The sequence below is a fragment of the Enoplosus armatus genome, chromosome 17 (genome assembly GCF_043641665.1).
Source record: "Enoplosus armatus isolate fEnoArm2 chromosome 17, fEnoArm2.hap1, whole genome shotgun sequence".
Classification (NCBI taxonomy): Eukaryota; Metazoa; Chordata; class Actinopteri; order Centrarchiformes; family Enoplosidae; genus Enoplosus; species Enoplosus armatus.
The window spans coordinates 18,143,057-18,155,130 of NC_092196.1; the positions used below are offsets into that span (position 1 = coordinate 18,143,057).

Here is a 12,074-nt window from a genome sequence, read left to right on the forward strand (position 1 = left end):
ATCAGTTTATAAACGATGATACATTGTAATAGAGTAAACTGCTCCAGTAGTTAAAATAAGCTCCACATGGACCAGCTATAACATTATATCGTCAGTAATCACATTAAAGCATCAGTAATAATATATATTATTGAGTTATTGTTACTTACAGGGGCCATTTTTCTGAATAACTATTTTTTTGATGCCACAGAGAAGATTTTGAATTCAGCCAGGATGTTTAGTTGTAGTCCATATTATTTGACTTTTTATTTCTTCCATCACCATTCAACACAATAATGCAATAAATCCTACCTTTGTGAATATAATGCTCAGCCTCTGTTCGCAATATGTCAGAAAGGTGTGGATTCATGTGTCTCTAATACAGGCCTTCTTCACAGCAGACATTTGGACTTGTCATCATAGAAAAAACATGGATGTTACCAGTAACACTAACAAAGGCCCAGTAAGTCAGTGTGAGCCAGCATGCACAATACCAGGACCCTGAAATCGAAGCAGCTAAATGGGATTCAGCCATCCTACTGTGACATGTCAAAATGTTATGGCCATTTAAAAGGCCCATTCTGTCTTACACGTTGGGGTGTATTGGGTGGACAAAAGATTAGAAACACCTCTAAATATAATTCAGCTTTTTTCACACTACTGTTAAATTGTATTGAGACTGTGTCAGAGAAGTGCTGATTTGAGGCCATACTTGTGGTAGTGGTTTGCTGTAAAGGATGTTAAATGTTATTTTGCCCCTTACATTTGATAGCCTTGTTCTATATTTAGTTAGCAGACATCTTCATAGGGCGGCCACTAAAAGCTGCGGTTGCTAGGAGATTTAAGTGACGCAGTTAAGGCCCTCGTGATGATTTTATTTTGAAGGTACACATAGCGTGCTTCCGGTATTACTGTCAGGCTTGACGCAGGCCGGCCTCTTTCACCACCTACTTGAGACATTAATAAATGAACATGAGGTTCTCGCTTGTTCTCTGTGATCGGTTAGTTGTGTCTGAGCGGTTGAATGAGGTCATCGGTACCAATAATGCGCACTATATGGCCAAAAGTATGTGGACACCTGGACGTTAAGATGGATCAGCAACTGTTCCACGGCCCCCAGACCTCCAGGAGCCCCTGTGTCTCAACTGGTTTCTGAAGGGTCCTGCTGATTCATTTGTTGATTATTTTGTCAATTGATTTATCAGCATTTGGCCTATAACATAGTGAAAATGCCCATTACGATTTGTCAGTGTCAGTCTAAAATATTTTACACATTTTATGATGTAGCAATATGATTTCCCTTCACTGGAGCCTCGCCCAAACCATGAGGAACAGCTCCAGACCAAAAGTATACCAGCAGGCCACACAGTGTATTTCACAGTACTGATCCACATTATGTCTGCTTGTATACGGTTAAATCAGAACACACACTTTTAACTGTTAAAGATCATTTTTTATTTGCCCAAAGACTTGAACTACAAGGACATAAGAACACCCTCAGCTATAGAAAACATCAAATTTTGTCAAATGATCAGCAGTACAAACTTGTAAAGCTTTGCTGTCTTAGATATCTCTATAAACCAACGAAAGGGAGAGAACAAACAACTAAAACAGGTGAATTAAACCAAAAACTCTCCCTCCGTGAGTGAAAAACTCACTGGCCTCAGAAGTCACAGATGAGGGTTTGCCAACTTAAAGCACTAAACGAAACAATAAGCACTCAATACAAAAACAGTATTTACAGGAAAATTACAACAAATTTGAACCCCGATTCCTCTGGCAACTCAGTTCCCCAAATCCCTTTAACAAACTCCCATCGATCAATATCAGCAATCAAGTTCCTTTTCCCTCCCCAAATTATGTAAATAGTCCACGCTGGTTTTGTTTCAGACAGAGATGAGATTCATAATGATCAAAATCAGTCCGTTACTAACAGATTATTAATAGTTGCCATGTACTCATCTGTCTGTGGACCCAAAATGACAGTCATAGAAGTCCGTTTCCAGGGTAACCAATGACATGACGGCGCCGAGCAGAAAAATTACTAAAGACCTTTGGGAAAAAAAAACAAAAATTAAAAAGATTTAACAATATCTACATTCATGGTGTTGGTATGTCGTCCCCATACAGGCACATACATGCACACTGCAGTCACATCATGGTATGCAACAAAACAGTAAAAACAGCACACATTAAAGCAAAGAAACACACACTCACACCCTCATATATACACAGTTCTGTGCATGCAGGCACACAAACTCACACAGAGGGACAGATTTACATTAAGTGCACACTTTTTTGGGATAAGCATCAGACCACAACCCATACGGATTACAGTCAATACCATTAAAATGTCAAAACAAACTTGCAAAACATTTGATGAAAACCATTCAGTTCAACATCCACGAATGATTCCAGATGGATCAGAACACGAGAATTAAAACAAACCTATTAACAATTCAAATAAACAGTAACTGAAACGTAAAACAAGACACCGACTGGGTGACATATTCTTTAAAAACAGAGTCAGACTGAGCTCCAAATGTGGAAAACACGTGTTATCCCTTCAATGACAAACTGCTCTGGTCACACAATAAACACTGTTTATTGGTGTCGGGCCAGAACAACAGAATTGTTTCAGACTGATGGATTTATGACAGTCAGTTTGATAAATGACACCTTTCAATGACAGACACATGGCAATGGATCCTACAGAGCCCATAAAAAGTATTCACCTCCCGCTGACCTGGTTTTGTTTTACAGCTCTGAAGCAGAGTGCATGTTATCAGGCTTTTTTTAGACACTTGTCAACACACTCTTTAATGTAAAAGTGAAAACAAATCTTCACAAATTGATTTAAATTAAGTCCAAACACAGAACAAAATTGATTACATAAAGTATTGACTGGTGCAGCCAAATCATTTTTATAATTCACAGAAGTAGAATGGAGATTAAGCCAGGGTTGTAATTAAAAGTGTGACCAGTAAATACACCTGTATCTAGTAGCTCCAATAACTTGTTAGTCAACAACATCGTGAGGATAAAGCAACATTCAGAATAAAAATTGGTACAAGTTTACAGCAAACTACCATTCGGGGGAAGGACAAGAACATTTTCAAGGCACAGAATAGCCTGCAAACTACAGTAAAGTCAAAAGATGTAAAGAATATGGCACAGCTGTGAAACCGCTGCTCACTTCCACTCCTTTTATACCGCAATTGGACAGTTGACCTTTGAACGTGCTTCTACTAAATATTTCAGAGGTTGAATATTTATGTAATCAATTGTTTTGGGTTTTTTTAAACTTGCACTCAATTAAGATAAATCTGTAGAGTTTTGTTTTTCTTGTGACATTACAGGAAAACTTTGTTCACTTGGCGTGTTGCCGTTAGCAGTCAGTTTCAGGTCTGTGTTGAACACAGCTGCGTCTGCTCAAATCATTTTCGCCCAAATGTTGCAGGATTCCTTTAAAGAGTCGTTTTCTGTTGAAGAGTATCAAAGCCTCATTACATCCACAACGTTGTAAAAAAAAAATAAAACATGAAAGATTCCAAGAGGGGGTGAATACTTTATGTAGGCACTGTTATGTTTTAAATGAGAACACGGGTAAGTAACAAGTTCTGAAATTTTCCAGCAACAAAAAGACATTCATAATGGCTTGATTTTTTTCCTGAAAAAATACCACCTCTTTAAGAACCAAATGATAAAATCTACATCATAAATCGAGAATAGAGAACAACGCAACAATGTTCTGGAAAAAAATATTAATGGAAACATTCTGAAGAGTGCAATTTTTCAGTACCCTGCACACCCCCCCCCCCTCCCTAAAGTGATCCACCATACTATGTTCTTTGGCTCTATGAAGCCTGTTCACAACTCATGCCACCTGTCTTCAACTAATTACCAGAGTAATAAAATAAACACTGGAGAGTTACTCATTACCCTCAACATTAAAACTCTAACCTTAAACCAATGAACCTGGAAGTCAAGACTGAAACCAGTGGCAGAAATGTTCATGACATCACCAAACCAGTGGGATGCTGTTTTTGGCATAACGTCAGCGGCCCCGTGCTGTGAGGTGACCATCACACCGGGGAGGGAATGAAACCGATTTTGGACATGAGGGCAGGGTCACCATCGCAGCAACATAAAGTGGGTGAGTGTGAAGTGGATGAGGCAATGCAGGGGCTCCCTCTGGTGGTGGGAGGAGAGCAGGGTTGGCACAGTGGCAGAGCTCCCTTGACTCTTGGCTCAGCTCAGCGCTGCTCAGTTCGTCTCACGGCGGCGGCCCATTTCAGTCCGAATCAGAGTCCGACGACCCCTGTGAATTCGATTCGCTGCTGCTGTCCTCCGACTTGTTCTCCTTGTCTTCCGCCTCATCGTCGTCGTCGTCATCGTCGTCGTCATCATCGTCCTCCTCTTTCTTTAAAATGAACAACAAAAAAATATATATATTTAGCACAACAGACTTCCACTTCTTTGTCGTTATCACTGTATAGCAGCAAAGAGAGACGCGACTCACGTCATCGTCGTCCTCATCCTCATCCTCGCTGGATGAGTCTGCCTCAGAGGAAGCCTTCTCCTGCTCATCATCATCATCATCTTCGTCGTCATCCTCCTCCGTTTCCTGTGGGAAGAGAGATTTTCAGGTACGGCTGACAACATCACCACAGCTGATTTAAGAGGACAGAGAGAGTCGGCCTTACAGATTTCTTGGACTTTGCCTTGGGGCCTCCTGGTTTTGCCGTAGTTCTCCTTTTCTGAAACATCAAGCAGTCAAACAGTCTTAAACATGTCAACATTAAGATATTAGAAAGATGAAAATATTACAGAGCTATAGTACAATTTCTAATCCAGTTTGTGACAGCACAGTGAAAACCAGAACAGTGAAATAACGGACTTACTTGTGAATTATATTCTTTGTAAGTGTTTCTCTCTTGTGAAGACAAGCTCTGTGGAAGGATAGAAGCGTATGTTAGATAAGTCCAATGCCCAAGATGTCTTGACTAACCCCCCACAAACAACCAACCACCACTTCTTACAGCGAGCCACTGTTCCAGTAGGACTTTGTACTGTCTCTGCTTCTCCTCAGCGATCTTCTTGTAGCGCTCCTTCTCCTTCAGCGGTAACCTCTGCCAGCGGCCGCCGATCTCAGTCATCCGCTCTTTCATCGGGAGGTGGTTCAGCTCTCCGTTTGACAGCATCTCCTGAGAAAACTTCTGATATCCGTTTCTAGAGAGTCAAAAGCGAGGAAAAAAGGACAACGTCAAGATTTCAAAAGGAACACACACAACAGGGCAGCACAAGAGAAGTTGCATGTGACAAACTTACGATGGAGGTTTCTTGGGTTCACCCTCAAACTTCATCTTCTTCCCTGAGGCGATGGCAGCAGCAGCAGGTGAGCGCATCTCACACAGGTCTCTCTGTTGAGGAGAGTAAAGTCAGCCGTTAGCTCTCACCGCTGCTGTATACAGACGCTGTGTTGTTCTACTGGACATCGTCAGTGAACTGCCACTAACCTCGTATCTTTTCTGGTCCTCTGCTGCCTTTTTGATCCACATAATTTTCTCTTTCTTCTCCATGGTGCTCCAGGTTGCTTCCATTGCTTTCTGTGCCTTTGGCCGGTCATTCTGTAAAGCACATGTTCACATTAAATGCACTTGAGGCTAAAATGTGATGTGTATTTTCAGTTACAGTTATTGTCAGTTACAGATTTACACAGCTGTACTTCATTACTAATACTCCATTGTCTTCAAACCTTTTAAAGATGCTACACACTTTCATTAGGAGACACTTCCATTATAGTATTCATGTAGATAAGGAAATATATCTTAAAAGTTTAATACGTATTATTACTCAACTCTTTACCACCAAGTGTCATTACCCAGCAGTTTGAGACCAGGAGTCATGCATACCTTAAATCTGGCCAGGTAGTCTCCGATGACACTCTGTTGCCAGATGTCCTGTGCAGTCTTGGGGGGGTCTGGCAGACGACTACGATCGTCCTTCTCCTTCTTCTCTGACTCGGCCTTCAGGACTGTTTCTAGGCGTTTATACTTTTCCTAAAAGACCAAGACGACAAGACTATTACATATAAGTGTGACTTGGCTCCTGTGATCCACTCTACTGGCCTGACGTTTCTTCTACAGTCTAATATCACATTGCACTGACAGGTTACCTTCTTCTTTTCTGGCAGCTCATTCCACATGCGGGCCAGGTGTCTTGTCAGCTCACTGTCAGCGAGATCTGGTCGCTCCTGCTGCAGTTTAGGACGCTTCTCCTCAGAGAAGATGAACATGGCTGAAATTGGCCTTTTGGGTTTCTCTGGATTGGCCTACAAGTTACAGAGCAAGGAAATATCAGAAAATGATTCTACAACATCTAGTAACTGATCAAATGCCCATAGAATATTGAACTTTTACGTAGGGACTTGAGCATAACACGCTATACTTTTGGATACAACAAAAAATGATGTCTAGCACTGGAAATCTCAGCTTGTATCAGAGTGCGAGGAATGTATGGCATTTTTGCTGTATACCTTTGCTTTAGAGTTCTTCTTTTTGGAGGCAGGACTGTTGGCTCCACCGCCCCTCTTAAAACCTATTTTCTCCTCAGACAAGACCCGCTGCTGCTCCTCCTCTGACAAACTCTACACATCCATACAGCAGAAAATATACATAAGAACTTCTTGCAACAAACAACACTGATGGCTGTGACATGCAAACTATGAGCGCAACAAAAACACATGTTGAAGTAGAAAGCCCCCCCCCCCCATGAAATAAGACTTACACTGAGAAATCTGTTCATCTCAATTTCAAACTCCTTCTTCCTCTGAAAAAAAACCAAATGTGACATTTTTAGACAAAACTGAAGTGGTTGTTTTGTTTCTATTTTAAATGATGATGATGATGATTCTGAACTCACCATTTCACAGCGTTTCTGGTAGCCGTCCTTCTCACCCTGTTTCAGCAGCTTCCACCGCTGGCTACACATCACCATGCGCTCTGTGCTGGGTACGTCCTTCATGTTCGACATCAACTCCGCACAGAACATCGAGTAACCATTCCTGAAAGCACACGACACATTATATTTAAATTGTTCACTCGCAGGGCAGTGGCCTACAACCAGCATCACTCGGTGTATCTGCAGCTGTGACTCACGGAGGAGGTTTGTCGGGTCGGCCGTCAGATTTGTCTTTCAGGTGCCTCTCAGCCTTCGTCAGGGTGGACTTTACGATGTCATCTTGGGTCATGTTTAACTCTGGGTGCTGCTGGATGTACTCCCGCATTGTCTCCTAGAATATGGCAAACAAAAACACAGTCAACACTGATGAAAGATGAACTGTGTGTTATGATTGCTCTTAATACTTCTACCACAACAGCCCTCCCATAATAAGACTGTGGCGTAAGATATCACACGTCACCGTAGTCTCACCTCGTACTGTTTCCTCTGCTCCAGAGACTTGGTGATCCATTTGAGTCTCTTCTTGTCAGATAGCTGCGTCCACTGTTTGCCAAGACTGTCCTTAATGTCTTTGGTGGTCGCCTGGTCAAACAAAGAACAAAGAAGATGAACATCCAAGGTGTCACGCAATTGCAGTTTAATTACATGCATTTTGTATGTTAAATGGCTAAACTTACATCTGGGCGTGTCTTGAGGACGGCCTTCTTTTCATGGTTGTACCACAGCTGTTGGGGCGTCTTGGGCTTCTCTGGCACATTTGAACCTTTCTTGGTCATGCTCTCCACAAGGTCTGGGTGTTCTTCTCTGCATTTACATATCATAAACCAGCATTTAAGCACATTTATCGTTCTTCAATATGCTGCAGGTCTAATATCCCCAGTGTTAAACACTTAATTATGAATACTAGTAATAAGCGATCTCACCTGAACTTCATCATGCTGTGTACAAATGTTTCTTTGTCTCTTAAGAAGTCTTCAACATATTTTTTCTGCAGACATGAAAAGAAAAAGTTGTTTTTATTTTAGAAACTGTATCAAACGGCACCAAATCCAAATGTATTAGTTGTGACATCCGTTTTTCACTGACCTTCTTCTTGTCAGGCAGCTCCCTGTATTTCTTGGAGAGGATTTTAGTTAGGTCTAGGTTGCTCATCTCAGGGTGCAACTTTGCATACTTGGCCCTCTTTTCCATGAAGAAGCGGAAATATGGAGTCAAGGGCTTCTTGGGGAAATCTGGGTGTTTCTGTTTATCATGGGGAAAGGGGGAGTGAAAAGACTTGAGACTTGAACTCCACTCAGACAGTTAGTTTCACATTAGTTGTGTGAAATATTGATTTTAACTCACCTTTATTTTCTTGCCCTTGTAAGGGTTTTTGATGTAGTCTTGGGCATCAGCTATCAGCTCTGTTAGGGTCCGGAATTTACGAATCTGTGGATATGGCAGACAAAAAACATTCAAATTCAATGATGCACAATTTGGTGGACAATAGACAACAAACAACAATCAATATAAATATCACTAAAAATGGCTCACCTCTTTAGAGACCTCCTGCCACTTCTGCTTGCACATATCAGCTGTGTAGGAATTGAAAGCCACCTTCTGCCAGTCGAGGTGGGACTCTGATGTTTTGTATTTAGTCAGGTCTTTCTGAGGCAGGGCCACCTTCATCGCCTCCAGTAGGTTTAAGAGGTCATCCTGTGCCCAAACTGTGACGACACAAAACAGAAAGGACACAGAAATTAAAAATTAAGACAATTAACACTTGTGCAACTTGTCTGTGTGACTTTTGCATGTCTAAAATGATGTCAAATAAGAAAGTAAAATCACTATTATAGTCTCATACAATATGTAAATCACTATAATTGCTACAGGGACCTGTAAAGTACATTAATAAAATGTATTACTATATGATTAATATACAAGGTTTTAATAATAGCAATATTAGGGGGGGAAATTGTTAAAAAGAATAACAACTAAATTATTTCCATGAGAAATTGTGAGATATATGTTAATAAAGATGTTACAAAATCCCACCTTGGCTTTGGGTGGTTGCCTCCATTTCTCCATTCATTTGTGGTTGTCCTGTCTTGTATCTACAAAAGCAACAAAAACCGAGTTATCAAACATCTCTCTTACAGTGACATTGACCTAAAGAGCGAAAAACACTGCAATCCATGATGTCCGGTATTTAACGATAATGTTATTTTTATATTATATATTATTCATGATTTCTCAAAAAAAAAGTGATTTGTCTGTGATATAAAAGTAAAACTGATGTTTTCAAGCCGTGAAATTTAAATTTGCCTCGACATAATGGTTTATGTTCATTACACCGCCCCTTAAACGTTTACGCTACATGGTGAGACATAGGCTATTGCTTGTGACGGCTTCAAATCTCAAATAACACTGCGGAGGGCTTCAACTAGCACAACTAGCTACGACAACAGGCGTCTCCGTCGAGCAGATTTTGCCAGTTGGAATTTGGCGTATTACTACTGCACTTATTCCACAACTAAATTATCGTGGACACACAGGAGCGACCATTTTCTCGCAGAGTCCGCTCGGTAATGGAGGATTTTCTGTCGGAAAGGAGGTTGGGGAGGATCCACGGAAGGAGGAAGCGAATGGACGTGGACGGACAGGCAGCTGTAGGCGACCAGCTGACCACGGACGGGGGATCTGCTTTCGGTCTCCGACAAGGGGGAATGGTGGCTTGGAAGCACTGCAGCCAAATGCGCCACTCGGTAGAGGCGCCTCATCACCGATGGACGCGGATCTAGCTCCGCCATGCAACCCTATAATCTTCCCTTCAAATGTTTACTCACACTGGAGCGAGGAAATCAATGCAGTATTCGCTTACAGTTAATAAATGTGTTTCAAGGGTATTTACAGATCGCTTTATTCAGGTTTTTGGCGTTTAATAATTGGGTTTAAGAGCAAAACCCAGTGCATTCTTCAGCGAGGCGTAGCCGAGTTGTGCTCCCATGATGGCGGCTGCTCGTTGTTCATCGTGTCCTTGATGGCCCCCAGCTCGCTGTGGTGTCCACCGTGTGACCTAGCTACATTTAAACTAGCATTATCAACATTTGTGTAACTACAGAGCTGCCTTAACGTACACATGGAGCCGTTAGAACATCAAATATATCTTTAAGATTTCATTTTACAACATATGGAGAGAAAATCGGGTGACTGATGCATTACATGGCCAAGGGCAACTTGGCACACCAAATGAAGTTTAAAATTGGGACTTTTCTCAATTATATTTATTGCCATACCACGTTAGCATTTAATACAAAACTTGTAGCTTGCTTGCATTTAATAAGAATCTCCTGCTTCTTGGATCGTAGACCCGGACTTAACGTTACTGTTCACAACATATAATTTAAAACAATTCGCGAACGGCTATAATGTTAGCTACCGTTAAACGTTGATGTATTAATAACAGAATTCGTCGAGTTTTGGAAAATTTAAATTTTAACAAATAGTAATACCCGAGATACATTTCATGGTGGTGCGTTGGAAGGACTTGCGGAGGCACAGGAAGAAAGAAGAAAATGGAAAATATTTTCAACGGCCAAACGTTAGACCTTACTGTACAAAAGCGAAATGAACGGTAGCTGGAAACAGTTTCGGCAACAGTATCGCGCGGTTAAACTGTACCTACATGTTTAAGCTAACACTCAAAGGAAACATGTTAACATCCGAGGCTGAGCAGCTTCGCTGGCGCGACGAACAGCTCCAGGTCCGCCATGCTTCAGCTCTGCTCTGCAAGGAAACCTACCGTGACAAGGTCCAATGGCGCAATGCAAACGGAGAAAAACGGAGCTTAAAACTAAAGCCAGGGCGTTGCAGACTTCGCTTCCCTCGATCCAAAAGAGCACAAGCGAGAACAAGAAGGCGGGTTCTCCGAGCTCGGTCGTCGGTGGTTCTGGGCTAGTCAGTGAGAGAGAGAGGGGGAGAGAGAGGGCGAGTCTCTGCACGGTGAGATATTAAACCGAGATCCCTGATGGCTAACCGAGAGAGGCGGCTGGCTGTTCCGCCAACAGCCGCATGGAGGTCTCGGCGCGGAAACCACCGTTAATTCCCCCACGAAAATACCCCGTTTTCACCGCGAATAGTCGAGTTTCGATGGAGGGAATTAGCATAAATCGGTCACTTGGTGTAATTTTGATAAAATACCACATGTACCTCAGGGTCTTACATCCAGTTCCTTCCCCGCTGTAGAGGACAAGAAATTCGGATATGGCCGACCTCGTTTGTACCCTGCCACAGCGGTCGGTTTATTTCGCTACTACAAAGAGGCTACCGACCGAGGCGCTTTATAAGAAAACAAAAGCAAACATTGAATGTATAATTGGCAAGTTTTTTTAAGCGTATTATGGTTTGTTTACCGCGCACTTTCGCCGTATTATGAATTCGAGCGGCTGTTTTGTTGGCTTACCTGTCTCTCGGCGTGAGCCTCGGCGTCGTTGTGGAGGAAGAAGGGGAGGGTTGAACGATAGCCAGCACTGCGCCGTCGGTCCTGGGCTCCAGTCCCCGCAGAGATGGTCCTTCCCCCCCGCCTCCATCTCACTCGCCGTCTCCCTCCACTCAACGCGCAGCAGCTCCTCTCTCTCCATCCAACCATTTCGCTACGCCGAGACATCCACATTTTTTCCGATTTAGCACCGTTGTTTCTGAACCAAACCGAGGGCGCTCATTTCTTTTACTCCCGTAAGCCGAACATGTGTGATCCCCAGCCGAAGTTTGCACCGCGAATATTTTATCAGCCAGCCGAAAGTTTCATGAAAGCCAAACTGGTGCCAGCGGTTATCTAATTTAAGTGCAACCAGCTCATCTCAGATACTCCCATAACTTAATATAATTAACATAAAAACATTTTTTTTTTCAAAAGTTTATCATTTTCACTTTTCAATGTCAGATTTCCACTGTAAAGAGAACGATCTAAAAGGTCTTCAAAGCAGCCCCCCATGCCTTTTTACATTGCTCGATTCCTCTTTTAGCAGACACTAAGAAGCTGTTTGACAGCTTCATTTTGGCCCAGCATGTTTTTTCTTTTCAACTCCACCTTGTGTGTTTGTGGGCGGAACCCGCGGCCGTCCAATCCAGTCAGTCCGATTCAAGGAAAACAA

The 12,074-nt window shown here is 42.3% G+C and overlaps 1 protein-coding gene across 1 annotated transcript; it reads right to left on the reverse strand.

Annotated features, from left to right (window-relative positions):
* Positions 1-1,410: 1,410 nt before the first annotated feature.
* On the reverse strand, positions 1,411-10,859 carry ubtf (upstream binding transcription factor). The gene is made up of 21 exons (XM_070923189.1): positions 10,724-10,859; positions 8,977-9,035; positions 8,476-8,648; positions 8,287-8,370; positions 8,029-8,184; positions 7,866-7,930; positions 7,620-7,746; positions 7,414-7,524; positions 7,140-7,273; positions 6,904-7,045; positions 6,769-6,810; positions 6,518-6,628; positions 6,158-6,313; positions 5,895-6,041; positions 5,499-5,609; positions 5,311-5,402; positions 5,022-5,211; positions 4,884-4,931; positions 4,686-4,739; positions 4,502-4,606; positions 1,411-4,402 (listed from the first exon to the last, which is right to left on the reverse strand). Exons 2-21 carry the CDS (start codon positions 9,011-9,013, stop codon positions 4,274-4,276), a joined length of 2,214 nt encoding a protein of 737 aa, XP_070779290.1. The 5' UTR covers positions 9,014-9,035; positions 10,724-10,859; the 3' UTR covers positions 1,411-4,273.
* Positions 10,860-12,074: the final 1,215 nt, after the last annotated feature.

Excerpts from the sequence above, each read along its gene's own strand:
- ubtf (XM_070923189.1), bottom strand. The coding sequence starts at position 9,013 with ATGAATGGAGAAATGGAGGCAACCACCCAAAGCCAAG. Across the intron at positions 6,042-6,157 it reads AGCTGCCAGAAAAGAAGAAG|GAAAAGTATAAACGCCTAGA; the intron begins GTAACCTGTCAG and ends TTGGTCTTTTAG. Across the intron at positions 4,740-4,883 it reads ACAAAGAATATAATTCACAA|AAAAGGAGAACTACGGCAAA; the intron begins GTAAGTCCGTTA and ends TTGATGTTTCAG.